Source organism: Rhinolophus sinicus, chromosome 16 (assembly GCF_057876585.1).
Source record: "Rhinolophus sinicus isolate RSI-liver-muscle chromosome 16, RSI-T2T, whole genome shotgun sequence".
Lineage (NCBI taxonomy): Eukaryota > Metazoa > Chordata > Mammalia > Chiroptera > Rhinolophidae > Rhinolophus > Rhinolophus sinicus.
In genome coordinates, this window is record NC_142516.1 from 28,505,089 (window position 1) to 28,528,652 (window position 23,564).

The window sequence follows — 23,564 nt, forward strand, 5'->3', positions numbered from 1 at the left end:
TACTTAAAAACTTTAAGTAGAATATTAATTTGAGGGTTTATTAACATGCCTGGGGGACTTAGGTTTTGGGTAAGGCCCTGAACACCAAAGACTGAGTAAAAAGAACTACATTTTGTGAAACCCACAATCTAAAGCTAGACAGAAACCTCAACTGTTCTAAATCTGATCACAAAACAAACAGCAAAACCCACAGACCAAAAATCAATGAAAGATCAACACTGCCATCTACTGAGGGTTTCTTGGAGAATAGGTTGAGTCAGGAAGGCTTTCTCTTTTATGAATAACATTATGTATTCAGACCTGCACAGACCTGAATCTGGTTTATCTTCTACCAGGAGCAGGGATTACTACAATAAAAGAAATCAGGGTCATACACAGCGGTGCTTGAGAAAACATGGGCAACAGTAGAGGAAATGGAAGGTGTTCACCCCAGCAAAGAAGTGACCCGAGGGACGTGGACTCATGGACGTTTCTGACACAGTTGTAGTGGGGCAAAGCCTCAGTGTGTGGGACCAATGGAGAGGAATGACAGGGTACCAGAAAGAACCTTGTATTGACAAGTATTACTTCCCAAAGATATATTGTCCTAAAACATAGCGAATGCACCCCTGGTCTCTGAAAATGAGTAAACAGAGAATCAGTGTAACCCTCTATCCTGGAAGTTACAGAAAGAACGCCTGCATTTCTGAGAAGTCAGATTACATAGCCATGGCAGGCAGGCATTCAATCAATACTTTGGACTGACTCAAATACAGCCAAGGCACCAGAGGCTAAGAGAAATCAAGCTCTATCTGGCGAGCCATTCTGCCAAACCCAACCTGTTTTTAGTAAGCACTGGATTTCCATCACACTTATCCACGCTTAGGACACATTCCTTCAACCAGGTCCTGCAACCTAATGAACCAAACTCTTGTTCCTTTTTACAGTAAAGGTTGAAAATACTGTTTCCCCCAAAATAAGACCTAGCTTGGTATTTTATATTATATATTATATTATATATTACACCGGGTCTTATAGTAAAATAAGACCCAGTCTTATATTAATTTTTGCTCCAAAAGATGCATTAAAGCTGATGGTCCGGCTAGGTCTTATTTTCAGGGAAAAACAGTAGCAACATTCCACTAAGATCAAAGCAGACTTCATTCACGTATTGGTTTAAAAAAGGAAAACAAAGAAAAAAGAAAAAACTGTATTGGATCACAAAATATTAGAACTGGAAAGACTTCCAAAATCATCTGGTTCACTAAGCTCATAGCGGGGCTGAGGCCTGGAATGCTGTAAATAAGGATTCTGTGTTTTTAATTTGGAAGAATAGTACAAGAAATAGGAAAAGGTGAGTCATAGGCACAGGATTTATATAGTCAATGCTCAATAAATATTGAGAATGTAAAAATATTCACGTTAAATTTCAATCCCAAAGCCCCAAACGTCCATCTTACTATAATAAAAGGTGCTAGGTTCTAAGGAGAGCCCATTGTTTTGTTGTTTGTTTGTTTTTAAATATCAAGTATCAGAAAAACAAATTAATTAAAAGACCAACGGAAATAGTTGATGGAATAAGTCAAAAGAATTATCAAGAAGGAAGCCAGAGACCGGCGAGGCAGTTAAGGACAAAAGGCTTCCTTCTCTGAGACTTGAAGGGAAGCTGGGGCCTGGAATAACTTTCTATGAAAAGCTTGCAGGCCCGCCATCTGGTGGGGCCCCAGGGTCAAAGATTTTGCCTCTATAAAGTAAATACCCAGGCCCATAGCTGCATTCTGTCAGACCAGTTCATAATCATTTAGGATTCCTTTAACTATATGATCATTCAATGAACTCTTCTTGGGGACTGCTGAGCCAAACCCTGGGCTAGGCAAGAGATTTACAGAAATGAATGACACGTAGTCCCTATTCTCAAGGTATCCCTTTCCAGCCTCAGACCATCCAAGAACACACTTATACAAGGTCTTAGAGGGAAGTGAGTGTATATGACATGGCTCCAGAGAGCTACACAAAGACTCCCCTAAGAAGTGGTACTGTGCTTCTGACAAGCACCCGAGACACACCACATTCCCTGAGAAGCCAAAGGTTCAATGGGTTAGCAACCAAATAATTGCAGAACCTATTCTGTTCTTGCATTAGGTGCTTGGAAAGGGAAAAGTGTGAAACCATCTGCTTCCTTCAAGGTGAAGAGGGAGAGTCCTAAAAACCCTCAAGGTGGTTAACATGGGAATAAAGTGCAACCAGAGGCTGTGCCAAGTGATTTGGAAACACTGCAGGGGACCAGTGACCTACTGACAAGCAGGACGAACGCTTGGTGGAGAAGACTTTTGAGTGGATCCTTGGAGGGTGATTCAACTAGCAAGGCAGAGGGGGAAGAGCCTGAGCGAGGAGGCAAGAGGTGTGCTGGGGAACAGGAGGGTGATTCAGCATGACGGGTGTCACGCGGGGTCTCTGGTTCCGCTCCCCACATAAGAACGCAGGACATAGTGAGGCCAAAAAGGAACACCCACGGAGCCATAGATAGGGGAGTCATACCGCTATATTCTTGCTGATAGCTGGGTTGGAGACACAGGAAGCAGGAGCCACACGATCTGCAACCCACCGTCCACTTGTCTCCGCCAACCAACCTCACTTGCTAACTGCAATCCGCACTTGCTAGCTCAGCCACCATCTTCTTGCTAGCCCCCATTTTCTGCTAGCGTAGCCACGGCAGTTATATTAGTGGCCAATGGCTCACTGGTTACAGCTGACGGCCAACTAGCCACAGCTGATGGCCATGCAATCACAGTTGACGGCCATTTACTACCTAAGCCAGCACCTTTCCACGTGAGACCGAGAGCCTGGAAACTACATTCCTGACTTTGTCCCCACACTGGCATATAAAGTGTGCTGGGCAGGAGGAGTAGCAGTTTTAACAGATTTATTGAGGTATAATTTATGTATCATTCACCCACTGTATGTGTACAATTAATGGTTTTCAGTCAATTTATAGTTGTGCACCCATCACGAGAATTGTTTTAGAACATTTCCATCACCCAAAATTCCCTTGTGCCTTTCAGTCTTTTTGTGATGCTTATTTCACTTACCATGGTGGTTTTGAGGTTCATCCACGCTACAACATTTACCAGTAGTCCATTCCTTTTTGTTACTGAATAAGAAACCACTGAGCGACTATAATGTTTTTTAAAAAATCAATTTACCAGCTGGTGGACGTTTCGATTGCTTCCATCTTTGGCTATGAAGATCAATGCTGCTGTGATTGCTCACCTACAATTCTTTGAGGAAATGTTTTGATTTTTCTTGGATCAAATCAGATTTAGCAAGTTAAAAATACAGGATGCCTAAATTTGAATTCCAGTTAAAATTTTTTTAGTATGTCGCATGAACTATTTGAGACACATTTAGATAATAAATTATTTACCTGAAATCCAGATTTACTTGGGCACCTTATATTTTACCTGGCAACTGTATTGTGCCAGTTCCAACTCTAGAAATGGAATTGCTGGGTCATATGGTAGGTTTATATTCAACTTTTTGAGAAACTGCCCTTCTGTTTTTTTCAAAGGGACTGTACCACTTTACATCCCAGTAATGTATGAAGATTCTAGTATTTTCTCATCTTCACCAACACTTGGTAGTAGTTTTTGATTATAGCCATTCTACTGGATGTGATTTCTCATTATGGTTCTAATTTCTTAATTAGTCTTTAAGAAATTGTTTATGAGCCATTCATACCTTATTGAGAAAATGTGTATCAAATCTTTTGACTCCTTTTAATTGGATAACTTACCTTACTGAGTTACAAGTGTTCTTTATGCATTCTGAATACAAGTCCTTTATCAGATATAGGATTTGTAAATTTTTTCTGTCTTTGGTTCATCTTATCTTTGTCTTAACAGTGATTTTTAAAGATTTTAAATTTGATAAAGTCCAATTTATTCATTTTTTTAAATGGATTTTGCTTTTGGTATCACATTGAAGTCTTTGTCTAACCCAAGGTCATAAAGACTTTCTCTTTTTTACTTTGCCACCTTTTGTTTTTTGCCTTCATTTTTGAAAGCTAGATTTTTCAAATCTTGTAATGCACCCAACCCAGTCTCTGGAGCTTCCTGAAGGTACAGGAATAGCCCTCGAGCACCCAGTCTCTTCATTGATTTCGAGTCAAGAGATCCCAAGCCGGCTTTAAGATTAGATGTAGGAATAGCGGACATTCTGAGGCCCACTGGGGAGAGTGGAAACTTACTCCAAAATTTGCAGGCCCTACACCTGAGTCACAACCCCAGGATGCCCCAGGCTTTCTGAGCTCACTAGAGGAACTTCCGGGCAGCAGGAGTCACCTTCCCTACACTCTTGTGAGAACAGTTGGAAAAGGAAGGAAAGATCTGAGCTTGGCACAGAAAAATCTGCTACGGTTCTACCCAGGTGCTCTCCCTGTACCTCCCTCATTCAGAAACCAGAAAGAAGTGAACCTGCAGGCCACCCACCGAGTGTATTCCATCAGCGGTACTGTTTATAACTGCTCTAGCCTATTTCAGATCTAGGTAGGTCTGCTACATACTGAGAACACCTTGAGTGTCCAGCGTCTTAGGCTTTTCTTTTTTTACCACGAGAAGAGGAAGATGCTTGAGAGGCCTCACTATCCTTGAGACTAAGGTGAATACCATGGCTGGCTCTGGGGCTTGGCCAGCCGCCACTGGCCCCCCAAGCTATACATCCCCAAATTAGAATTCCCACGGGGACATGCGGAGCTCCACCTTCTGGGTGAAAAGACGCTCACAAGGTAGAATAGCCAGTGAGGGAGGAGGCTACGCCTGCGGCTCCCATCCAATACCTGGCCTCTCTGGCCGCAGCCCTCTATCACATCCATGCCCAGGTTACCTTTAGCCATTCCCTAAAGGAAGGATTGCCAGGCTCCTCTGTCATGTACCCTCCTTAGGACACCTTCAACTGTCACAATGTGTCCTAGTTGCAAAAAGCAGGTGAGACATGCAAATAAAAGCAGTTGGACAAAACTCTAATGCTAGGTAATGACAAGCACAATCATCTCTCATACCTAGAATTAAGTCTCAAAAGTGTATTCAATCCATCATTCAGTGTCCACATCTATTCCTGCCTGTGAGTCCAAGGGTCTCCTGCGTCCTCGTCAGGTATCAGGAGTGCCAAACAGCAATTCTAATTTTATTTGCGTGTTCACGTCCACAACCTTTCCCCCCCGAGTTGCTCCTTTTAAAACGTCTAACATTACCAAGTAGGCTATCATACCAACCTCCCTTTGAACACAGAACTGGCCCTCCCCGCACACCATCGATTACAGTAAGATCCCGAGTGTTTGAGCTGCCTACCGCAACGTGCACATTTCAGTACTGATCCACGCTAATGCTTCCTGTCTCCTCCTATTTTGCTTACCCTCCCTCAATTGTTTTCTTTCCCCTTTTCCCCTCTTTGAAATACTTAAGTGACTAATCCCCTTTTTATTCTATCCTTTTATGATAAGGAAAATGGTTCTTATGTTTCTTCCCTTTTCTCTACAGCTCACACAATCCTTTATTTCCACAATGATTTATTATTTAATTATATCTTTCCTGATCCTTAAAAACCAGGCATGACTGAGCCCTAGTTTTTGTAACATCAAGTTTTTCTACTCATTTCTCAAAATAGCCTGTTTTGTAAATCCTCAGTTACGAAACCCAAAAAAAGTACAGTTGAAAGATATGTCTAGCAGGTCATGTATGTAAAAATGCCTTTTCCAAATTAGGAAACACCAAAGGAGAGGTTTGTATAAAACTAGTCCTGCTATTTCTCTGAATCTATGATATTTTGAAAATAATTTCACTTTTTTCCAAATTTCAACAAAAGCCCTACATTCTGGTGATATCTTCCTTATTATGAAAAACAAAACATCCCCACATCCAGTCTTGGAGTTAAAGTAACCAGTCTTAAATGTGAGAGCAATCCAATCTACAAAAGTTCTCCCAGAGTCAGTCCAAGGTCACTAACTCCTCCGGCACTATTTTCTCAGTTCTCTTACCAGGCAAGCTCACACCCAAGATACTGATACTACTTAAAAAAGAAGCCAAATTCTATACATAAACCCATTCTCACAAATCCTTAAATTAGGAAAGAAGATGAAAATTTCTAAATTGCCGCTGAAAATCATTGAAAAACTTTAAGAATCAACGACAGCTGATGGCTCAGGTGGTTAGAGCATGAGCTCTGAACAGGGTTGCTGGTTCAATTCCCACATGAGCCAGTGAGCTGTGCCCTCCGCGACTAGATTGAAGACAATGAGCTGCCGCTGAGCTGCTGGAGGGGCAGCTGGATGGCTCAGTTAGTTAAAGTGCAAGCTCTCAACAAGGATGCTGGTTCAATTCCCACATGGGATGGTGGGCTGTGCCCCCTGCAACTAAAGATTGAAAACGGCAACTGGACTTGGAGCTGATGGGCCCTGGAGAAACACACTGTTCCCCAATATTCCACCCCTCCAAAAAAAAAAAAAAAAAAAAAAAAAAAAATTTTTTTAAAAGATTAAAAAACCCCAAAAACTTTAAGAATCAAATTTTATACAAACTTACTCAGCCAGAAGCAAAGCAGTTCCCTGTAGACAGGTCCCATCCTGTCCACTGAGATCAACAACCTGCAGCCTGTACGAAGATGCCACCACGCACGTAGGTGCACCTTTGAGCAGGTGGTGCTTCTCCAACATGTTACGACACTGTAGCGCGTACAGGGTAGTGATCCAAAGATTCTAGTTGATCCACAGCAACTACATTTCCCAACAGTATGGCCCACTCCCATATACACACTTTAAATTATGCCACTAGCACTTGGGGGAAAAAGTAATTTATTTGCATTGCTTCCATTTTTCTACTGTAGTGTTAGGACTTGACATAAGTATCACTCTTCTACTTCCTATTTACAGTTCATTCAGTATATTACTACAAATACAATATACAATCTTTAAAAACTTATGGGGAACTGCAGTTTTTGTTTCTCCTCTTTACAGATTTCTCAAAATCATTCAACATTAATGAAAATTTATATGGACACTTTCTGTACACATCTGAAAGAACAGAGATTATACTGATAAAACCAAAAGAATTTTGCACAAATACAATAAAATACAGAAAACAAAGAATAGATGATGTTATCTGGGGTACAAATATAAACAATACAGTACCATTTGAGTAATTTAGCAACATAATACTCATACTTTATAGAAATAAAACTGCAAAACCTGGAGAATGCTCTGACAAATATTAAACATATATATACAATGAGGTAAATGTACCTTGGTCTCTTGAGAGGTAATTTAAGTTTAAAGCAATTGACATTTTGAAGCATCTCCTTGACATATAAAGAAATATCAAACACCTCATTCCATTGGCACAATGTGAAAAGAGGATATCAAAACATGGTTCATGATATTCAATTCACAAATCTTGTTAAAAAAATAAAAACAAATTCACTGAAGTTCTTTTTAAGCTTTAAGCAACAGGTTGAGTCACCCCGATAAACTTTAATTTAAAAAACAAAACAAAAAAGCAAAACAGGTTGAATGTTATTAACCACATTTTTTAAAGTTTACAATTACACATAAGATTGCATAATGGGATTGGAAAGTTTAAATGTGCTGACAATCCTCAGACTGTCCTAGAAGTCCAGCCTTCCTAGACAGAGGGCCCATGGGTATTCCAGCATCCCAAAACAGACACAAGAAGCTGCAGTACATGTCCAGAGCTGTACTTTAAGACCTCAGAAATATCTGAATTGGCATTGTCTGCCAAGTTGTAATAGAACCATTATTTGGAATCTCTTCCATTTGGAGCCAGAACACTGCCCGCCATGGTCAAGAAACAAAAGAAACAGTTAACTTACAATCATTCTTTCAGTGCAAGGATGAACTCTTGACATGACTGATTTTGTTGTGCATTTTAATGAGCACTTTGCCTTTTTTTTTTATTTATTTAACAAAATATTCTACAGTGACAGTTCTCAGATGTAGAAGAAAAACAGGTACCTCATGGATAAGCTGCAAAATGGCCAGGTGAGCACTTTAGGTTTTGCAGTAAGAACTGAAATTTGGACTTCCTGATGACCATGGCACTGGACACCGATTCAAGGCACTTCTTGCGCACTCTCATTACAGCAGAATTACAGGCTCAGCTCTTTGGGCCTTATCTGTCCGACAGGGGCTGTAACTGGCCACTGCTTCTGGCACAAAGCCCATTGCCACAGCTGCCACTCTTGGCCAAGGCTGATAGCAGCCCCGTCATCTACCCTCTCTCCAAACTTGGAGACTCCTCCCAGCAACATCCAATGACTCAAAGAAAGCAAAGTATGTCCCACACTTCTATCAACCATTTTTGCAGCTACTCAGTCAAAAGGTTGCCGGGGGGTGGGGGGGAAGGTGGAAGGGACGAGGGGTGGCAAGGGTGTGGCCTCTGAGTCAGGGACCAGCAGGAAGGCAGGTTGGGAGAACCAGAGCTGAAGTTGTTAAAGGAAGGAGCAGGGATGTCTGCACCCCACGAGGGCATACCTCCCCCATCCCCACTCCTCCGGGGTACTGACAAAACGGATGTAAACAGGTAATAATTTGCTGGAAGGTATATTTTAGCCAAGTTGAATATTGGAAGGTGAGCCTGTAAAGACAGGCAGTATAAACAAAGGCATGTTTCTAAACAACAAAATTAATATCCTAGTCAAATTTATCTGCGGTTGATCTATTTGATCTTTTAAATTACTTTCATTTTCAATATTAGCCAATTGGAGTTTATCAAACCATCATTAGTCAAAAAAGGAATTAGGTGCAGTAATATGTAATCCAATTTAGAACTAAATTCCAACTTTACAAAAATTCCCTGATTCATCAAAAGTACATTTTATCCACTTAGGCAAGAACAGTATAATTGTAATTCAATCTTTGATTTAATAAAGAATATCTTCAGCAAAAGTTGATTACCTTATATGAAAGTGAGAAATCGTATATCACAACTTTAAATTAGACAAGAACTTTTGGTATGTTCTTAAAATTACATAAAAATAGTTTCAGTGATAAAAGACATTGGTCCCCTGACTTTCATAAAGCAGATCTGGTAGGCTTAGAAATGGGAAAAAAAAAAAAAGTACCTGATCACAGAGCTAGATTATTAAACTGGAAATATAACACAATTATAAAAACAAACCTCTCAAACTTATTCATTTGCTTTGATGAAATTGTGGTAACTAGAGAAAAAACTCAAATTTGGAGTCAAAATATTGACCTCTAAGCACATTTTCCCCATGATGTTTTTAAGCACATGAAATTGACACTAAATTCCTATGTAATATGTCATTCATTCTAAAATTACTTTGGCTTAAAGACCAAATAGTCTTTCAAATTTATTCTATGTATACGAGATAAGACACTATTCGAATGCAGCTCAGTCAGCGTAAATGGCCACTACCTCTTACTGACCAAAATACTGTAAAAGTTATTCTGACCTTTTCATTGAGAAATCAATAGCACTATAAAGTCAGCGTCTTGCCTCACAGCTAGGATAGTTTCCCTCCCCCTCAGAATAAGATCACAGTGATAAATAGAACTTTGAAAATTGTAAAAGTCCTGCAAAGACTTTTAGCACTGGAAGTAAAATCCAGTTATTATACGCCAGCTTCAAGTTGATGTGATAAGACCACGACAAGTTTGCTTTAAACATTTAATTTGACCAAAAACATCTGCAAATGGAGAACCTATACTCAGAATATGCTGTAGCTACCACTCTTCCAAATATCGAGAGTGCAGTGAATTCATTACCTAACCATGTAGATGAAGCAGTTAAAATATCTGCACACAGAAGGAAAGACTGAATTAAAAGCTGCCTTCCTCAAAGTGTAGTGAGACCTCAAAACCACACTAACTCTAACTTTAGTTACAAAGACAGAAAATCCACCAATGACTCCTACATAACAAATATGACTCGCACATACCTGTTACCTACTCAAATTATTAACTACCCTTAACTTCCTAGAAAAAAGCCTATTATTTAACATCAACCATAAGCTAACTTTAAATGCAATTCATTTCTTAAAAAAATAACACTGTCTTTGATCAGATAAACAAAATGGCTTACAGAACGCCACACAACTTTTCACAAGCAGCTAGACAAATTTTCCCTTTTAAGAAAAATTAGTCTGTATGCTACAAATTTTAAATTATTAAAGTACTGTAAGCATCTAGAGTGCCACTTGATGTTTTTTAAAGTATACTCAGACAACACAACTAAAATGTAAAAGCTTGATGTGAGACTATTCAAACAAGACCATGATAACAATTTACCAATTAATGCCACTTCATTTCTTTAGTGGTTTAAGCACATTCTGGTAGGAGAAAGGCATTTTGAAAATGGAATACCAAATGACATACCACAAAACTCTTCCAAAAAACGAAACAGAAAAGGTCTGGGTTACCCAGATAAATAAGCTCTTTGAATTGAAACACTACAAGTTTTAACACACACAGACTTTAAGCGATTCTACTCATTTCCATTAGAAAGACACAGGAGTGGCACTTACTGGTATAGTACAATCCCATTTTGAAGGCATGTAATGTTCTAAATATGTGAAAGAACAATAATAGTATACAAAATACAATTGCATAAATTATGTTCCTCACTACCGTATGAGGTCATTTTTAGACTCAAGATAAGAGTTTTATAAGTGTTACTTTTAAGATCCTGAAAATTATAGAACAGTACATTCAAAGTCTGAATCAAGAAAACTCTTTAGTGGTTCAGAATCCTCTGAGAATGTACTAACCAGGAGTAAATCACTTTCTTTAAAAATAAGAAATGTTCCGTATTAATTCAGCATCCAGCTCCTTTACCCTTAAAGATGATCTTCAGCACAGCAGTTACCTAAAGTTAAGACCAGCAATCATCTTTAAAAGAAAAAGTTTTGTATTAATAAAAAATAAAGGTAGACTACACAACATTTTGTAACCGACCTGGGAGAGAAGTGTCCATAGTGCACAGAAAGGACCCACTTGGATGTTTCCTGGGTCCAAAGAAATCCTGGGAAGTTTTTCATTGACCTTATTACAGTTGCAAAAGGAAGCAATATCCTTCTGTTCCCTCTTAGTTGAGGTAGAACAACTGACCTCCTAAATTAAAACCCAGGAGCAGATCTGAAGAAAATGTGGAGTTCAGGCAAAGCCGCAGAATTACATTTTGATGCCTTCCTGTTGACTGAGTTGTGACAATGTTTTCTTAATCCGCAAAGCTGTAAGCCTCGCTGCTCCATTGGCATACCAACATTCTCTCATAATTTTAGCCATTACTCTCAAGGCCTACAAGAAAATACAAGAAAAATAATTAATGCACGCACCACTTCCCATTGATCTGGATAAGAATCTTTACCTGCAAGTTTTCTTTCTAAGGGACATATGCACAAGGTTTTTTTGCTTGTGCATTACTCCTAATAGGAAATGAATAGAAATGACCTAAATTCCAATCAGTAGGATCCTGGTGCCAGCAGCTGGAAAGCAGATAGACACGGGGTGGCTTACTCAGCGAACCCGATAAAGCAGAACCCTAAACCAGAGGTGTGCAAGGCAAGGAGGAGCCTGACTTGTACTGAAACCCCCTAAACTCAGGGGTTAACTATACCGAGTACCTCTGCAGTGAAGCTCAGGCCAAAAATAAAAGGATCAGCCAAAAGAGTTGGAACCCCAGACACCAAGACTAGAGGTTTGTATCTGAGATGGTAAAACAGAAACTTCTGACTTGGGAAACGTGAGCACAAAGTGCTACACTGACAACACACTAAATGCAAAGCCCACAGGTTTTCTCCTCAAAACACAGGCACCAACTTGTACATGGTCCTCCAGGCAAGAGACTGGCAGAGTCTTCTTGGGGATTGTGAGCAGCCCAGGAGGAAAGACGTGAAGGGACTGACATCAGTGGTTCCTCAGGGCAGCAACCCAGTTAGATCACCCTAAAGATCACAGTCCTAAAGCTCCACTCACAAGCACGAAGCTTCTATGAGCTTTCAGTGCCCTGTTTTCATAACAGGAAGAGAGTATGAGTTTGATCACACATTTGGGGAAAGTAATATGAAACGCAGGAGCTGACACAAACAGAAAAAAGCAACTTGGAGAAAACAGAAGCTGCACAGAGAGAAAAAAATATCAACAATCTATCACTAATATCCTCAAAGAGATAAAAGAAAATACTGATACTGGATTTATCATTGATAAGTTTTTGTTTCTTGTTTGATTTTGGAAAAACTTTACAGCAGAACTAGAAGATAAACCTGATAAAAAAAGATAAAAGCTGATAAAATACCCAGAAATTGGAGAAAAAAGACAAAGAGATGGATAACAGGGGGGAGAAAATAAGAAAATTAGAAGGAGTTCTAACATTCATAATCAGAGTTGAAGAAAGAGAATAGAGAAAAACGAAATCAAAGAATTACTTCAGGAACATTTCCTAGAAGTGAACATTTGTTTGCAGATAAAAAGGACCAAGTACCCAGCACATACATAGATTCCTTCGACAAATATTTACCGAGTGCCTACCATCTACCAGATACCATTCTAGGTACTAGGGATACAGCAGTGAACAGACAAAATCCTTGTCCTCATGAAGCTTACATTCTTGAGGGCTGAAGTATGCAATTAATAAGTAAGAATGTGGACTGTCAGTGGGTAAGTGCTAAGGAGAAACACCATTTAGGGAAGGAGATAAAATATGCTAGTGAAGTCGTAGGATGCTATTTTAAATAGATGGAGAAGTAACATCTCACTGACATGGTAACATCTGAACAGAGACCTGAAAAAGGGGAGAAATGAGCAAACCAAGAAACAGGCAGACAAGAGATCCAGGAAGGAGGATTCACCTCAGAAGAGGCTGAAGGAATCTGGGGGTGAAAGGTAAGGGATATCCTAATAGGAAAGCTGTGTAGTTGGCCTAACCAGTTCAGAAGGTTCTGGAAGAAGACACTTCTATCAGTTTCATATTCTTGATGTGTTTCAACTATTGAGGGGAGATTTATAAAACCCTAGAAAAGTGAAATATTAAATTAGTGATAAGTAAACAGAAAACTAAATGGAAAAAAAACAGCGATGGCATTAATTCAGCATGATGTAATAATAACTGCAAGTTGCATGGGTGCTCTTAATGTTAATTGCTAACTTTTCTTCATGCTCAAAAGCCATCTGTTCAAGAATAATCTGCTCTAATTATTGAATGATTGTATGACTGCTTCAAGTTTGTACTTTGCAGTATCAAGATCAAATTTTTAAAAGACAAAATATAGCCTAATTTCATTGTTACACATGCCAGTTCCTTGAGGACATGAGATGTATTTCATCTGTGCCAGTACGTGACTTTTGTTGGAGGTAGCTAAGGAGCTCTCCTGATATCAAAGGTTTTACTGAATCCTCCATTATTTTAAGATGTAAAATCAACTACTTAAATGACCAGCTTTTCATTCCTCCTTAAGGTACAAAACTTCGAATCTGGAGGCAAATGTTCTGCCTCACCAACACTATAATTAGCAACAGCTAGCAATTAAAGGTAGTAGATTAAATAAAATTTGTCTAATGAATTCTTTAAATTTACAACTACAAATACACGTCTAGAACTTTTTGTAAGCATGAAGATTGAGAAGCTCAGACACTGCAGGAAAACACTGCCCCCAAATTCCTGGTGAATGATCATACAGGCAATCAGATGAGTAAGATATAAAATCACCTGAACCATCTTCATAATCATTTTACCCAAGTCCCTCATTTTACAAAACAAGGCATGTTAAGATCCAGAGAACTGGTCCAGAGATCTGAAGTGACCTGCCGCCGTCACTTAAACAGTAGCCGGGCTGGTCTAGTATACAGGCCTCCCCAGCTCCCATCTGCACTCATGCCACCGTCCTGGGCTGCCCTGACCAAAGGGAAGCATTCACTTAAAATTTAGGTGCTCTGGTTACTGGTAGATCTGAACACCGTTCTGATACCTTGACGGCCATTACAAATGCTCTATGGCCTTTTCAATGTGCTGAAAAGTGAACATGAAAACCAAATTATTCTGTTTTTATTCACTGGTTTAATTGCCATGAAAAAAAAAAAAAAAAAAGAGAGAATTCTTGTGTCTGTTTTCCTTAAAGAAAAGTAGCAACTTTCCACTTACTAAGCAGAAGCAGTTTAAAAACTTGAGTAGTATCCAAAAGAAATACTCACTTCACAGCTCTGCCATCTGTTTGGAATATTTGGCCTTAACTTCTGTTCACAAACAACTTTTCTCATTTCTTCAACTGATGGATCAGAAGGTACAAGATCATAATAAGGCAGCTGGTAATCCTCATGAATTCCTATATTGGTTTTAAAAAAAATCTATTATAAATTTACTCAGATAACGTCAGCCCATTCTTTGAAAAGAAACAGCTAAGCGCCCTATCCCAGGGTGCCCTTACTAAAGTAGTGAGTGGGCAGGGCTCACAGCTTGCTACCTCACTCACACCCACATCCACAACCCACCTCCCCGAGTCCATACAGGGCCACACCTTGAAACTACGTATCCCCGTGGGATCAGTAAAGGCTATTTTCATGATGGTGAACTATGAGCTGTGATGACCAGAAGGACATTTTCCCCTAGAGCCCTAATGTGCAAGAAACGAGCTTTTATTCTGTGAGTGCACAGCCCCTCGCTCAGTACCGGGATATCCCCTCTATCACCGAGATGTGACTCCTATAAGACAAGCCTGAGGCCCAAGTCCCTTTCTGTACTTTCATCTGTCAATCACCTGTCCTCTTCGCTACAATGCACAAAATGCACAGACATACTCTGCCCCTCACTCACTGCCTCAAAAACCTGAGGCCCTAGTCTTAGCCAAGTGTGGGCCCCCAAAGATAACTTTCTCAAATACATATCAAAAATGTGCAATCAAAAATAAAAGTTAAAACAAACTTACTTTAAAAAGTAAAGTGAGGACAGTTTAATTGCACTGTAGTCTTTGTATCTGTTTTCCAGCTATCAAGTTGGAGAAAATAACCACAATCTCGGGGCGGGAGAGGGAGGTCAGTTTGACCCAGGTACATGCTAGAAACAGCTTCCGAGGTGGCCTCTGAAGCAGTCGTCCGCTCTAAATAACTATAGTCCAAGATAATAAGGGGTTGCTTTCTGATGCTTCCTAAGATGCTAGTGGAAACAAAAAAAGACTACACTAGGCTAAAGCCACGCACTGGGGTAAAGCACAACATGTCTTTCTCCCCTCACTACAGGTTTCATCTGCTTTTTCCTCTTTGGCACTCTCAGTGATCACGTGGTAAACTCATTTCACACTGTTGGTGTGTTTAATTTCCTTCAATAAAAAAGAAGGCAATTCTTAACCTCTATTCATGACAAACTGTTGGGGGAAAGGGAAGCAAATTACCACCAATGGAACATCGTCGAGCTATTTCCCAGAATACTAATCCCATTGCATAGATGTCGGCACGTTTGAAGGATTCAAAGTGTTTCATATTTATGGAATCATCTAGAACTTCAGGGGCCATGTACCTAAAAAAGAAGTCAGCATTTTATTTTAGGAATGGTGGCCATATTACTTTTGAACTGATTCATAAATTTTCTTTTACTCCTGAGAAATTAAAAGAAAAAAAAAATCAATATTAACTTTAAGACTTCCCCCCATTTCAGCATGGTTCTGCTGTTTTCTAAAATGACTTACACTTCTTATAGAAATTTTCCCAAAGTACAAAATGAAAAATCATCCCATTACTACCACAGTGGTAAGCATTTTGGTGAACATCCTTTCAGACTCTCTCTAGTCATATACATACAATGTCACACAACTGAGATGATATTAGACTCAAGAAAAATATTATATATCCATACTGGTTTGCAAATTAATGATCAACTAAACCCTATGAAAAGGTGAAACAGCAATTTCCTGGTATCTATTTACCTTATGATCTTAGTTTCCAACGAAAGACACTCAAGTTAGAACTGTAACTGTTACAAATGTCCTAACATACACCAACCACTTAGTCGTGTACTTTGCAGGGACCATGTATTAATATTTTAATCAATAATTCTTCTCACTAAAACAGGATGAAAGGAAGGGCGGGGACATACGCCAGAGAAGAAAAGATCAAAAATGAACACCAGTCCTCCCACTGATACCACTGTAGGGTTCTGAAGTTTCAAAAACCCTCTTAAGGTTACAGATGAGGACTCACGAAGACCTGCAGCAACCACTGTCCTGGAACCTAGGGTTGAGAGCCCTGAAAGTCCCTGCAGAATCCAGAAAACGTAAAGACAACTTCGAATAACGCCGGGCTCTAGCCACGGCTGAGGCGGTTTAAAGATATGTTGTGGCAACATGCTATATACATAGGGCAAGGCCTCTGTTCACAGATTCAAATCTCATCTCTTCATCTTACCATCCATATGAGGTTGGCCACATTACTTAACCACCATGAAGTAGTTTCCTCATCTGTGAAATGAGGGTAATGACATCTACCTAGTTAAATTCTTTTGAAGCCTTGTGGATTCAACCAATATTTACTGAGGACCTACTATGTTTTAGGCACTGTACTGAATGCTGGGAATACAGGCTGCTTTCAAGCAGACCGCAATCCAACAGAATTTACATACAAATAAGTGGACAGTTACAATGTAACGTGGCAAGTGCCTCAATATTCAAGTTCAGTGTGTTTATGAGAACGCTTGGTAAGAACACCTAACAGTCCGGAAAAGGCTTCCTATAAGAAAGGGTGAATACAAGTTAGGGAAACAGTAGAGGCAAGTATGCTCTAGGATACAGCACATGTAAAAGTTCTAAGGATGGGAGAAAGGCATATTTTGAGGGACTGAAAACATGAAAACAGTTGGGCTAGCTATAGTACAGCATTTGAGGAGGGCATTAAATGAGGCTACATAAAAAAACCATTAAAATGATTGGCACATAGTAGGTATCCTATAAACATTAGCTACTATTGCTATTATAATTAACATAACTAATGATAACATTTTCTGAAAGAGCCACTTTTCACCAGCAGATATCTTGTTAAGTCAGGCAACCTTGGCTTCAGAGCAGGCAAGATCATGAGATCTTCTACCTGTGGGCAGTCTAATACAGTGTAAGTCTGAGTTTCAGAAAAGATACGTGTATATACACATAGAAAGGAAAAGGAAAAGAAACTGCTTTCAGAACATATGAAATACTTTTTATTCACAAGTGTACCTTTTTGTTCCCACTCTGTGGTTTGGAGCAATATCAATTGTATCTGTGGCTGAATCATGTCTTACTGCCAGTCCCAAGTCTGCAATGCAACAAGTTCCATTTTTCTTTACCAAGATATTCTTTGATTTCAAATCTCTATGAGCAATGGCTGGTTTTCCTAAGGGGGTAAAAAATTAAACATGACTGCTTAAAAGGCAATACCATCACAATTCTTACCTTTAGGTTCCAAAGTCTCTTCTCCCATCCCAGGATCACAACATTTCAGCCCACATCAGCTGCAGTACCTGGGCCATTACTTAATAATAACCTCAAGTGAATCAAGTAGCAAGTGGATAATAATTGCTAGAGCATAGAGATATATTGGCATCTGACATCCTACACAGCACAAAAATCATAGCATATATATACATATATGTCGTAATTAAAATTTAGTATTTAATTTTCCAACTGTAACAGGGTTTCATGCAGTCTCATCGCAAAGTCAAATATAATTTTATTAGATGGCCATATAACATTTACATCGCATGCTGATGCTTACAAAACAGTTTCACATTTCATTTGTACACATAAAAATACACTCTCCTAGACTTGAATTCTAAAATCAAGATTCAAAAATCACAAGACTGAACGCTACTTTTAAGAACTCACAAAAACATCAGTGTTGATACAATGACTAGACAATCTAAATGAATTCCCAGATTTCTAACTCTATCTGAGATTTTTCAACAGAACAATTAAGCTGACTTCTGCCAAAAATTTTCTGAATATATATTAGATTTATGGGAATTTAAAGCTTAAATAACTGGGTTGCTTCAAGTTACCTTGGGTACCAACAATCTCCATGTGAAGATGGGCAAGTCCACTTGCTGTGGACAGAGCGAGTTTTATCATTCCTTCCACAGTAACTGTGTATCTGTTCAAATAATCAAAAAGGGATCCATGCTCATGATAATCTGACACCAACCAGAGCTGAGTCCATGTACCATTATCTGCAAAGTACAATAACGATGTTTCAGATGGGCTGTAGAACATTTATAATTCATTTGTTCAAAAGTTATCACTTTTACTCTCAATCCTGAACCCCACAACTGCAATATGATGGTACCTTAAGTTTGTACATACTTCCTTCGTATCTTCTTGTTTTTTCAGTATGCCTTCTACTTTTACACACACATCCTTTAGATCCTCATAGTAAGCCCCCGATTCTTGAGATAAAGGTAGGATAACAAATCCCATTTAAGAGACAAGGAATCATAGTTCAAAGATAGTAATCTTGAATCTACACAGATTGTAGCAGAGCTAGGAACTCTTTAGTGCCTAGAAAAATGCCCGATTCAGATTAGGTGCTCAATGACTGTTTCTGGAAAGAGGGAGGGAAACAATGAAGGAGGGAGGCGGGAAGACGAGAAGTGTCTGGAGCCTCGTGTGGCCACAGTGGGCATGGAGGAGTAGTATGGACGAAACTCAAAGTGAGCATAAGTGAAGAAATGCAAGCTTTAATGACAGACTCTGTGTAGTTCACAAAGAAGCCAGACAAGATGATTAGGATTCCAAGGTTCCCGCTTAGAACAACATAAAAATAGTGTGGTACCACTGAATCATGGGAAGCTGAGATAGGAACTGAAATATCAGGAGCAGAAACGGCTAGGACTAACTCCAGTTTTACACAAGATGATTTTGAACCTCACCAACTAGGAATATGTGTTCCATAAGTTCATTTGTAAGCTGAGAACATGAATTTGAAATGTGTTTTCCCATGAGAATCAAGGTAAAGGTTCTGCCTAGGCTGGTCCACAACAGCCAATATAACCTAGAAGTAGCTGGAAATATATGGAAAACCATACATTTCATGAAATCATGGAGAAAAAAAAAAAAGCATTACAATAGTACAAGGAAGCAGCACAATTCAGCACAAGATACACACCTGGAGCCATTCTGACCTGGCTCGGAATCCAGGGCCTGGCTACTATTGACTAATGAGCTCAGACAAACTCCTTACCAATGAGCCTCTGCTTCTTCTTTTATACAAGAATACCTTACTTTGCAAGACCATTAAGAAGACTTTACAAATAGAATAACAGATTTTTTAAAAAACATTTAATACAATGCATGCCATATTAGAACTTAAAATGTACCATTTCCTTCTTTATCAGTTGTAAAAAGAAAAATCCCAGATTGACATAAAACAACTTCTTTATTTTGAAGGTTGTTATTTGAAGGAAAGCCAACTCTGCTTAGAAGAAATTAAAGAAGATGTTTTCAGAAGATTCTGGATGGGATTTCTGGGTACTTTCAAAAGGATTTACAGATTCATGATACTACTTCTTTATAAACTTGTTCTTCATAACCTTTATAAACTGATTCTGTTCACACTTGTACCTTTTCTTTTCCTTGATACAGATGCATCACTAGCTTTATCTGCATGCTTGTTAACCATGACAGAATTCTGAAAGGCTCTCGAATACAAGAAATAAATAGGAACACAGGCAGATGGAAGACAGGCAGAAGGAAGAAGTCTATCTAAGAGGCTGTGCACATATAAAGGGTTGTCTGGGTGGAATTAACTAAATAAATCAGGAGGATGAAGATAAAGGAAAAGGGAATTGGGGTGGAGGGGCTAGGTTTTGGGCAAAATCCATTAATCCCTGACAAAGAAAGGACGGGGTAGGAACTAGCAGGGTCAGCTAGTTCCCATGGTGACCAGCAGATGACAGCACCAGCTTGGCTGCTGCTTAGGCAAATGCCAAGGGAAAGCTCAGGGCACAGCGGCGGGAGCGTTTTGTGCCAATGTGCCTCGACTTGGAACATGACTAAAACATGCTGAGCTTGGGGGAGGTTTGGGCCTCAAAATGCAGATTTGAAAGTCACCACAACAGTACAGTTTGAATCCATGAATGTGGGTAAGTTCTTTAAGGGAGCAATTACTATTTGTAGAATTGGACTGTTCATAGAAATCAGTAAGAAGAGTTTCAAAAAACAAAGATAACTATTAAGAATAAAGTCTAGAATCACAGAACATAACAAAGGTGGTTTAAAGAACTGGGGAGAAACTAAATAGTGTCAAAGATAGAAGAAAATGAAAACTAAGGACTTGGTCTTACTATAATCACTGCTTTTGCTTTGTTTTAAAATTAAGTGATATTGAACTAGTAGTAGCCACTGATAATCACTGCCTACATCCATCCCATCCATCACTACCCCTAAGTCACAAAAAAGAGGTAATCAAAGGTTATATGCCTCCTAATGTGATACAATACAAAATATACAATATATAGGAAGTATACAGTACTTTCGGGAAACCAGTAAAACTTAATCAGATTCAGCGTCTAATTCTACCAGTTTTCAAATAATACAAGGAGCAAGTTCAGAGATACTATGGGAATTCAATTAGCAAAATCCATAATGTGATAAGTCCTACAGGACAAACAATCCAGTTTCTTCAACAAATAAATTGCAAGAAGCAAACAAACGAACCAAAAAAGGTGGAGGAGCCTGTACCTCTTAAGGGACTTGAGATAAATATCAGCCAAATGCAATGTGTAGACTTTGGATCTTAAAGTGAGTAATTGTTAAAAAATAAATAAATAAATAAAATAAAATAGGAGACAATTGCAGAAATTTGAAACTGACTAGATATTTGATGACATTTTAAAAAATGACAATGGTAGTGTGGTTATGTTTCATAAAAAGATTCTTCATAATCTAAAAACACAAACTGAATAATGTTTGTGGATGAAAGATGTGTTACCTGAGATTGGTTTCAAATAACTTAGTTAGGGACAGTGTAGGTGAAATCAGAGCTCAAACTTGATTGGCAGTGAGCTAACAATTGTTGAAGGTGGGTCATGGAGGTTCACTGTATTATTCTTTACTTTTCCATATATTAGAGATTTTCTCTAAATAAAAGTTAGAAAAATAGACAATAAATGCTTGTTGTAAATAAATTTGAAAATACAGAGAAGCAAAAAGAAACAGCACAAAATCACCCATAATCACCAACTGAGATTAGACACTGCGGAAGCAATAGATACTATGGAAGAAAACGTGGACGGCAGAGAAGGACAAAGACGACTGTGGTTACGGACAAGCTAAAAAAGATAATGATAGCATTTTTTTTTTTTCAATAGGAAGGATGGGAAATACATTTGATCCAGGGTGGGAATGACAGAAGCTACAAAAGCAGGAATTGTGGGCACAAAGGCAGTAACTGAAGCCAAGATAGTAGATGAAGCACAGTCTGAAGTCACTGCCTGTAGTCACCACACATTTTGACTCTCGACTGACACGGCTTCCTTGTTTCCTCAGCATGTGATCTGACCCAGGCCTTAAGCACCTGCTGGGTGGGCGTCAAGCAAGCACCTGAGCTACAAGCAAGAAAATGTCCCCGTGGTCACCAATGGGAAGGTGGTTTTAGAGAAACCAGGTCTCTATTTAAGTGAGTTTACTTAAAAGATTAATCTGCTCAGCCCCCGGCAACTCAAAACACAGAACACATGGAGAAGTTATTTTTACTTTCCCTATGAATAAGGCCACTAGTATAGATCAGAATGCCCTAACGGCCAGGAAGAGATGAAAAGGAAACAGATATCTGGGCCCTATCCTACCTTAAAATTTTAAGCAGTTTATAGTTTTTTCTGCATTATGACTGTACTCAATAAATAATTGCCCAAAAGCAAAACAAAGCACATGGCTTTTTTTTTTTATATAGCTCTTTACATTTTATAAAACAATTAGAGATTTAGGAACATGTTGTCAAGAGTCAAGAAAATCTTTCAGAAGTTCCTTGTTCTAAAGGCTTTTCTAATATATTCTATTTGACCTAATGGGTCTAATCTATTTGACAAACATCTATTTTTGCTCATCAAATTTCATGATGTTTAGTAGCTGTATCTGTAAAAAGGCTTAAATAGACTCTGTTACATGCAGCGGAGAAGCCAATGTTACTGACCTTTATTGTCTGCTGCTATAAATCCCAAGATGTTTTCATGACGTAACATTACAGTTTGATAAATCTCTGCCTCACGGAACCATGAACGTTCTTCTCTGGAGGAGAATATTTTAACAGCAACTTCTTCTCCTCTCCACTTTCCTCGCCAAACTTCTCCGAATCGACCTTTCCCAATACTTTCTTGTAACACAATAGTTCTCGCAATTGTTCTCTGAACAAGCAATGGTAAACCTAAAGATAAAAAGAGCACAATCAATCAAGACAGTATGGGTTTCTAACATCACCATAGGCACATTAAAGAGTGATCCCGAAAGGCATATCTCTTTAAGCTCTACTTTTAAGGAACTTACAATCTCAATGAGGAGATAAAGACCACATTTGCAAAAACAATAATTCATGATAAAAGGAAAATAATAAATACAATAAAAGAATCCAGAACCTCTTGCCTAGAGGTTCAAGGTAGGCTTCGTGATGTAAGCTGAATTAGACTGTCCTGTACAGCGGGATGGGACCCAAGGAGGAGAGGAGGTAAGGGGAAGGTGGAATACGCAAGCAGAGGTAGAAGAAGGAAATGAATGGCATATGTTTCGGGAACCAGTTTACATAAACAGAAAGGGAATGTATGTGGTAAAACAGTGGAAGCAAAGGTTAAGCTGTCACCAGAATATGAAGAGTACTGAATACCAGGCTCAACACGACCAATGACAGCTGTGGGTAAAAGAGGAACTGCTAAAGATTTCTGAAAGGGGGCCATGAACGGGGAGAAATAATTTTAAAATCTTATTTTAGAAAGATGAATCTGGTAATGGTTTTATGGGTAGAAGGAGAAAAGTATGTGAATACAAGACATATAGAAGTAAATGCTGACCTATTTTCTAATAAATCAGTGAAAATCATCACAGAAACCAAGTTATCACAGACAGGCAATTTATTGCTAGGAACTGGCTACCTAGGCAACACAAGTATCTTAAAGCACAGTGACAAGTAACTTACCTTAAGAGGACATTGGAGATGGGGGGATGGAGATAAGGGGGAAGGTGAGGGGATTAGAAAGCACAATCGGTAACCACAAGATTGCCACGGGGATACGAAAGTCAATTTGGGGAATGTAAGCAAGACTTTGTAGGGTATCTGATGGACACTTAACTCATTAGGGAGACCACCTCAGGGAAGATGTAGATGCCTGATCACTGCACTGTACACCTGAACAATAATGAATGTCAACTACAATTTTATATATATATATTTACAAGAAGCGGAGCACAGCATTAGGAATAGAGACAGTGGAAATGTAACGGCTGTGTGCGATGTCAGAGGGGTAGTGGATGGGGGGAGGGGGGCTATCACTGTGTGAGGGATATAAATGATAACCATCTAACTATTACATTGTTTTGTGCACCTGAAACTAGTAACAAAA

At 39.0% G+C, this 23,564-nt stretch overlaps 1 protein-coding gene across 2 annotated transcripts in view; it reads right to left on the reverse strand.

Moving 5' to 3' along the window:
* Positions 1–6,806: 6,806 nt before the first annotated feature.
* The window catches only part of TGFBR1 (transforming growth factor beta receptor 1), a 49,556-nt gene continuing 32,798 nt past the window's right edge, over positions 6,807–23,564 (reverse strand). For both annotated transcript variants that reach the window (XM_019729217.3, XM_019729216.3), the window contains exons 4-9: positions 22,148–22,378; positions 18,021–18,188; positions 17,200–17,356; positions 15,388–15,512; positions 14,195–14,325; positions 6,807–11,305 (exon numbers count right to left, since the gene is read on the reverse strand). In XM_019729217.3, the coding sequence (XP_019584776.1) occupies positions 11,180–11,305; positions 14,195–14,325; positions 15,388–15,512; positions 17,200–17,356; positions 18,021–18,188; positions 22,148–22,378 (938 nt within the window). In that variant the 3' untranslated portion in view covers positions 6,807–11,179. The remainder of the gene's footprint in view (positions 11,306–14,194; positions 14,326–15,387; positions 15,513–17,199; positions 17,357–18,020; positions 18,189–22,147; positions 22,379–23,564) is intronic.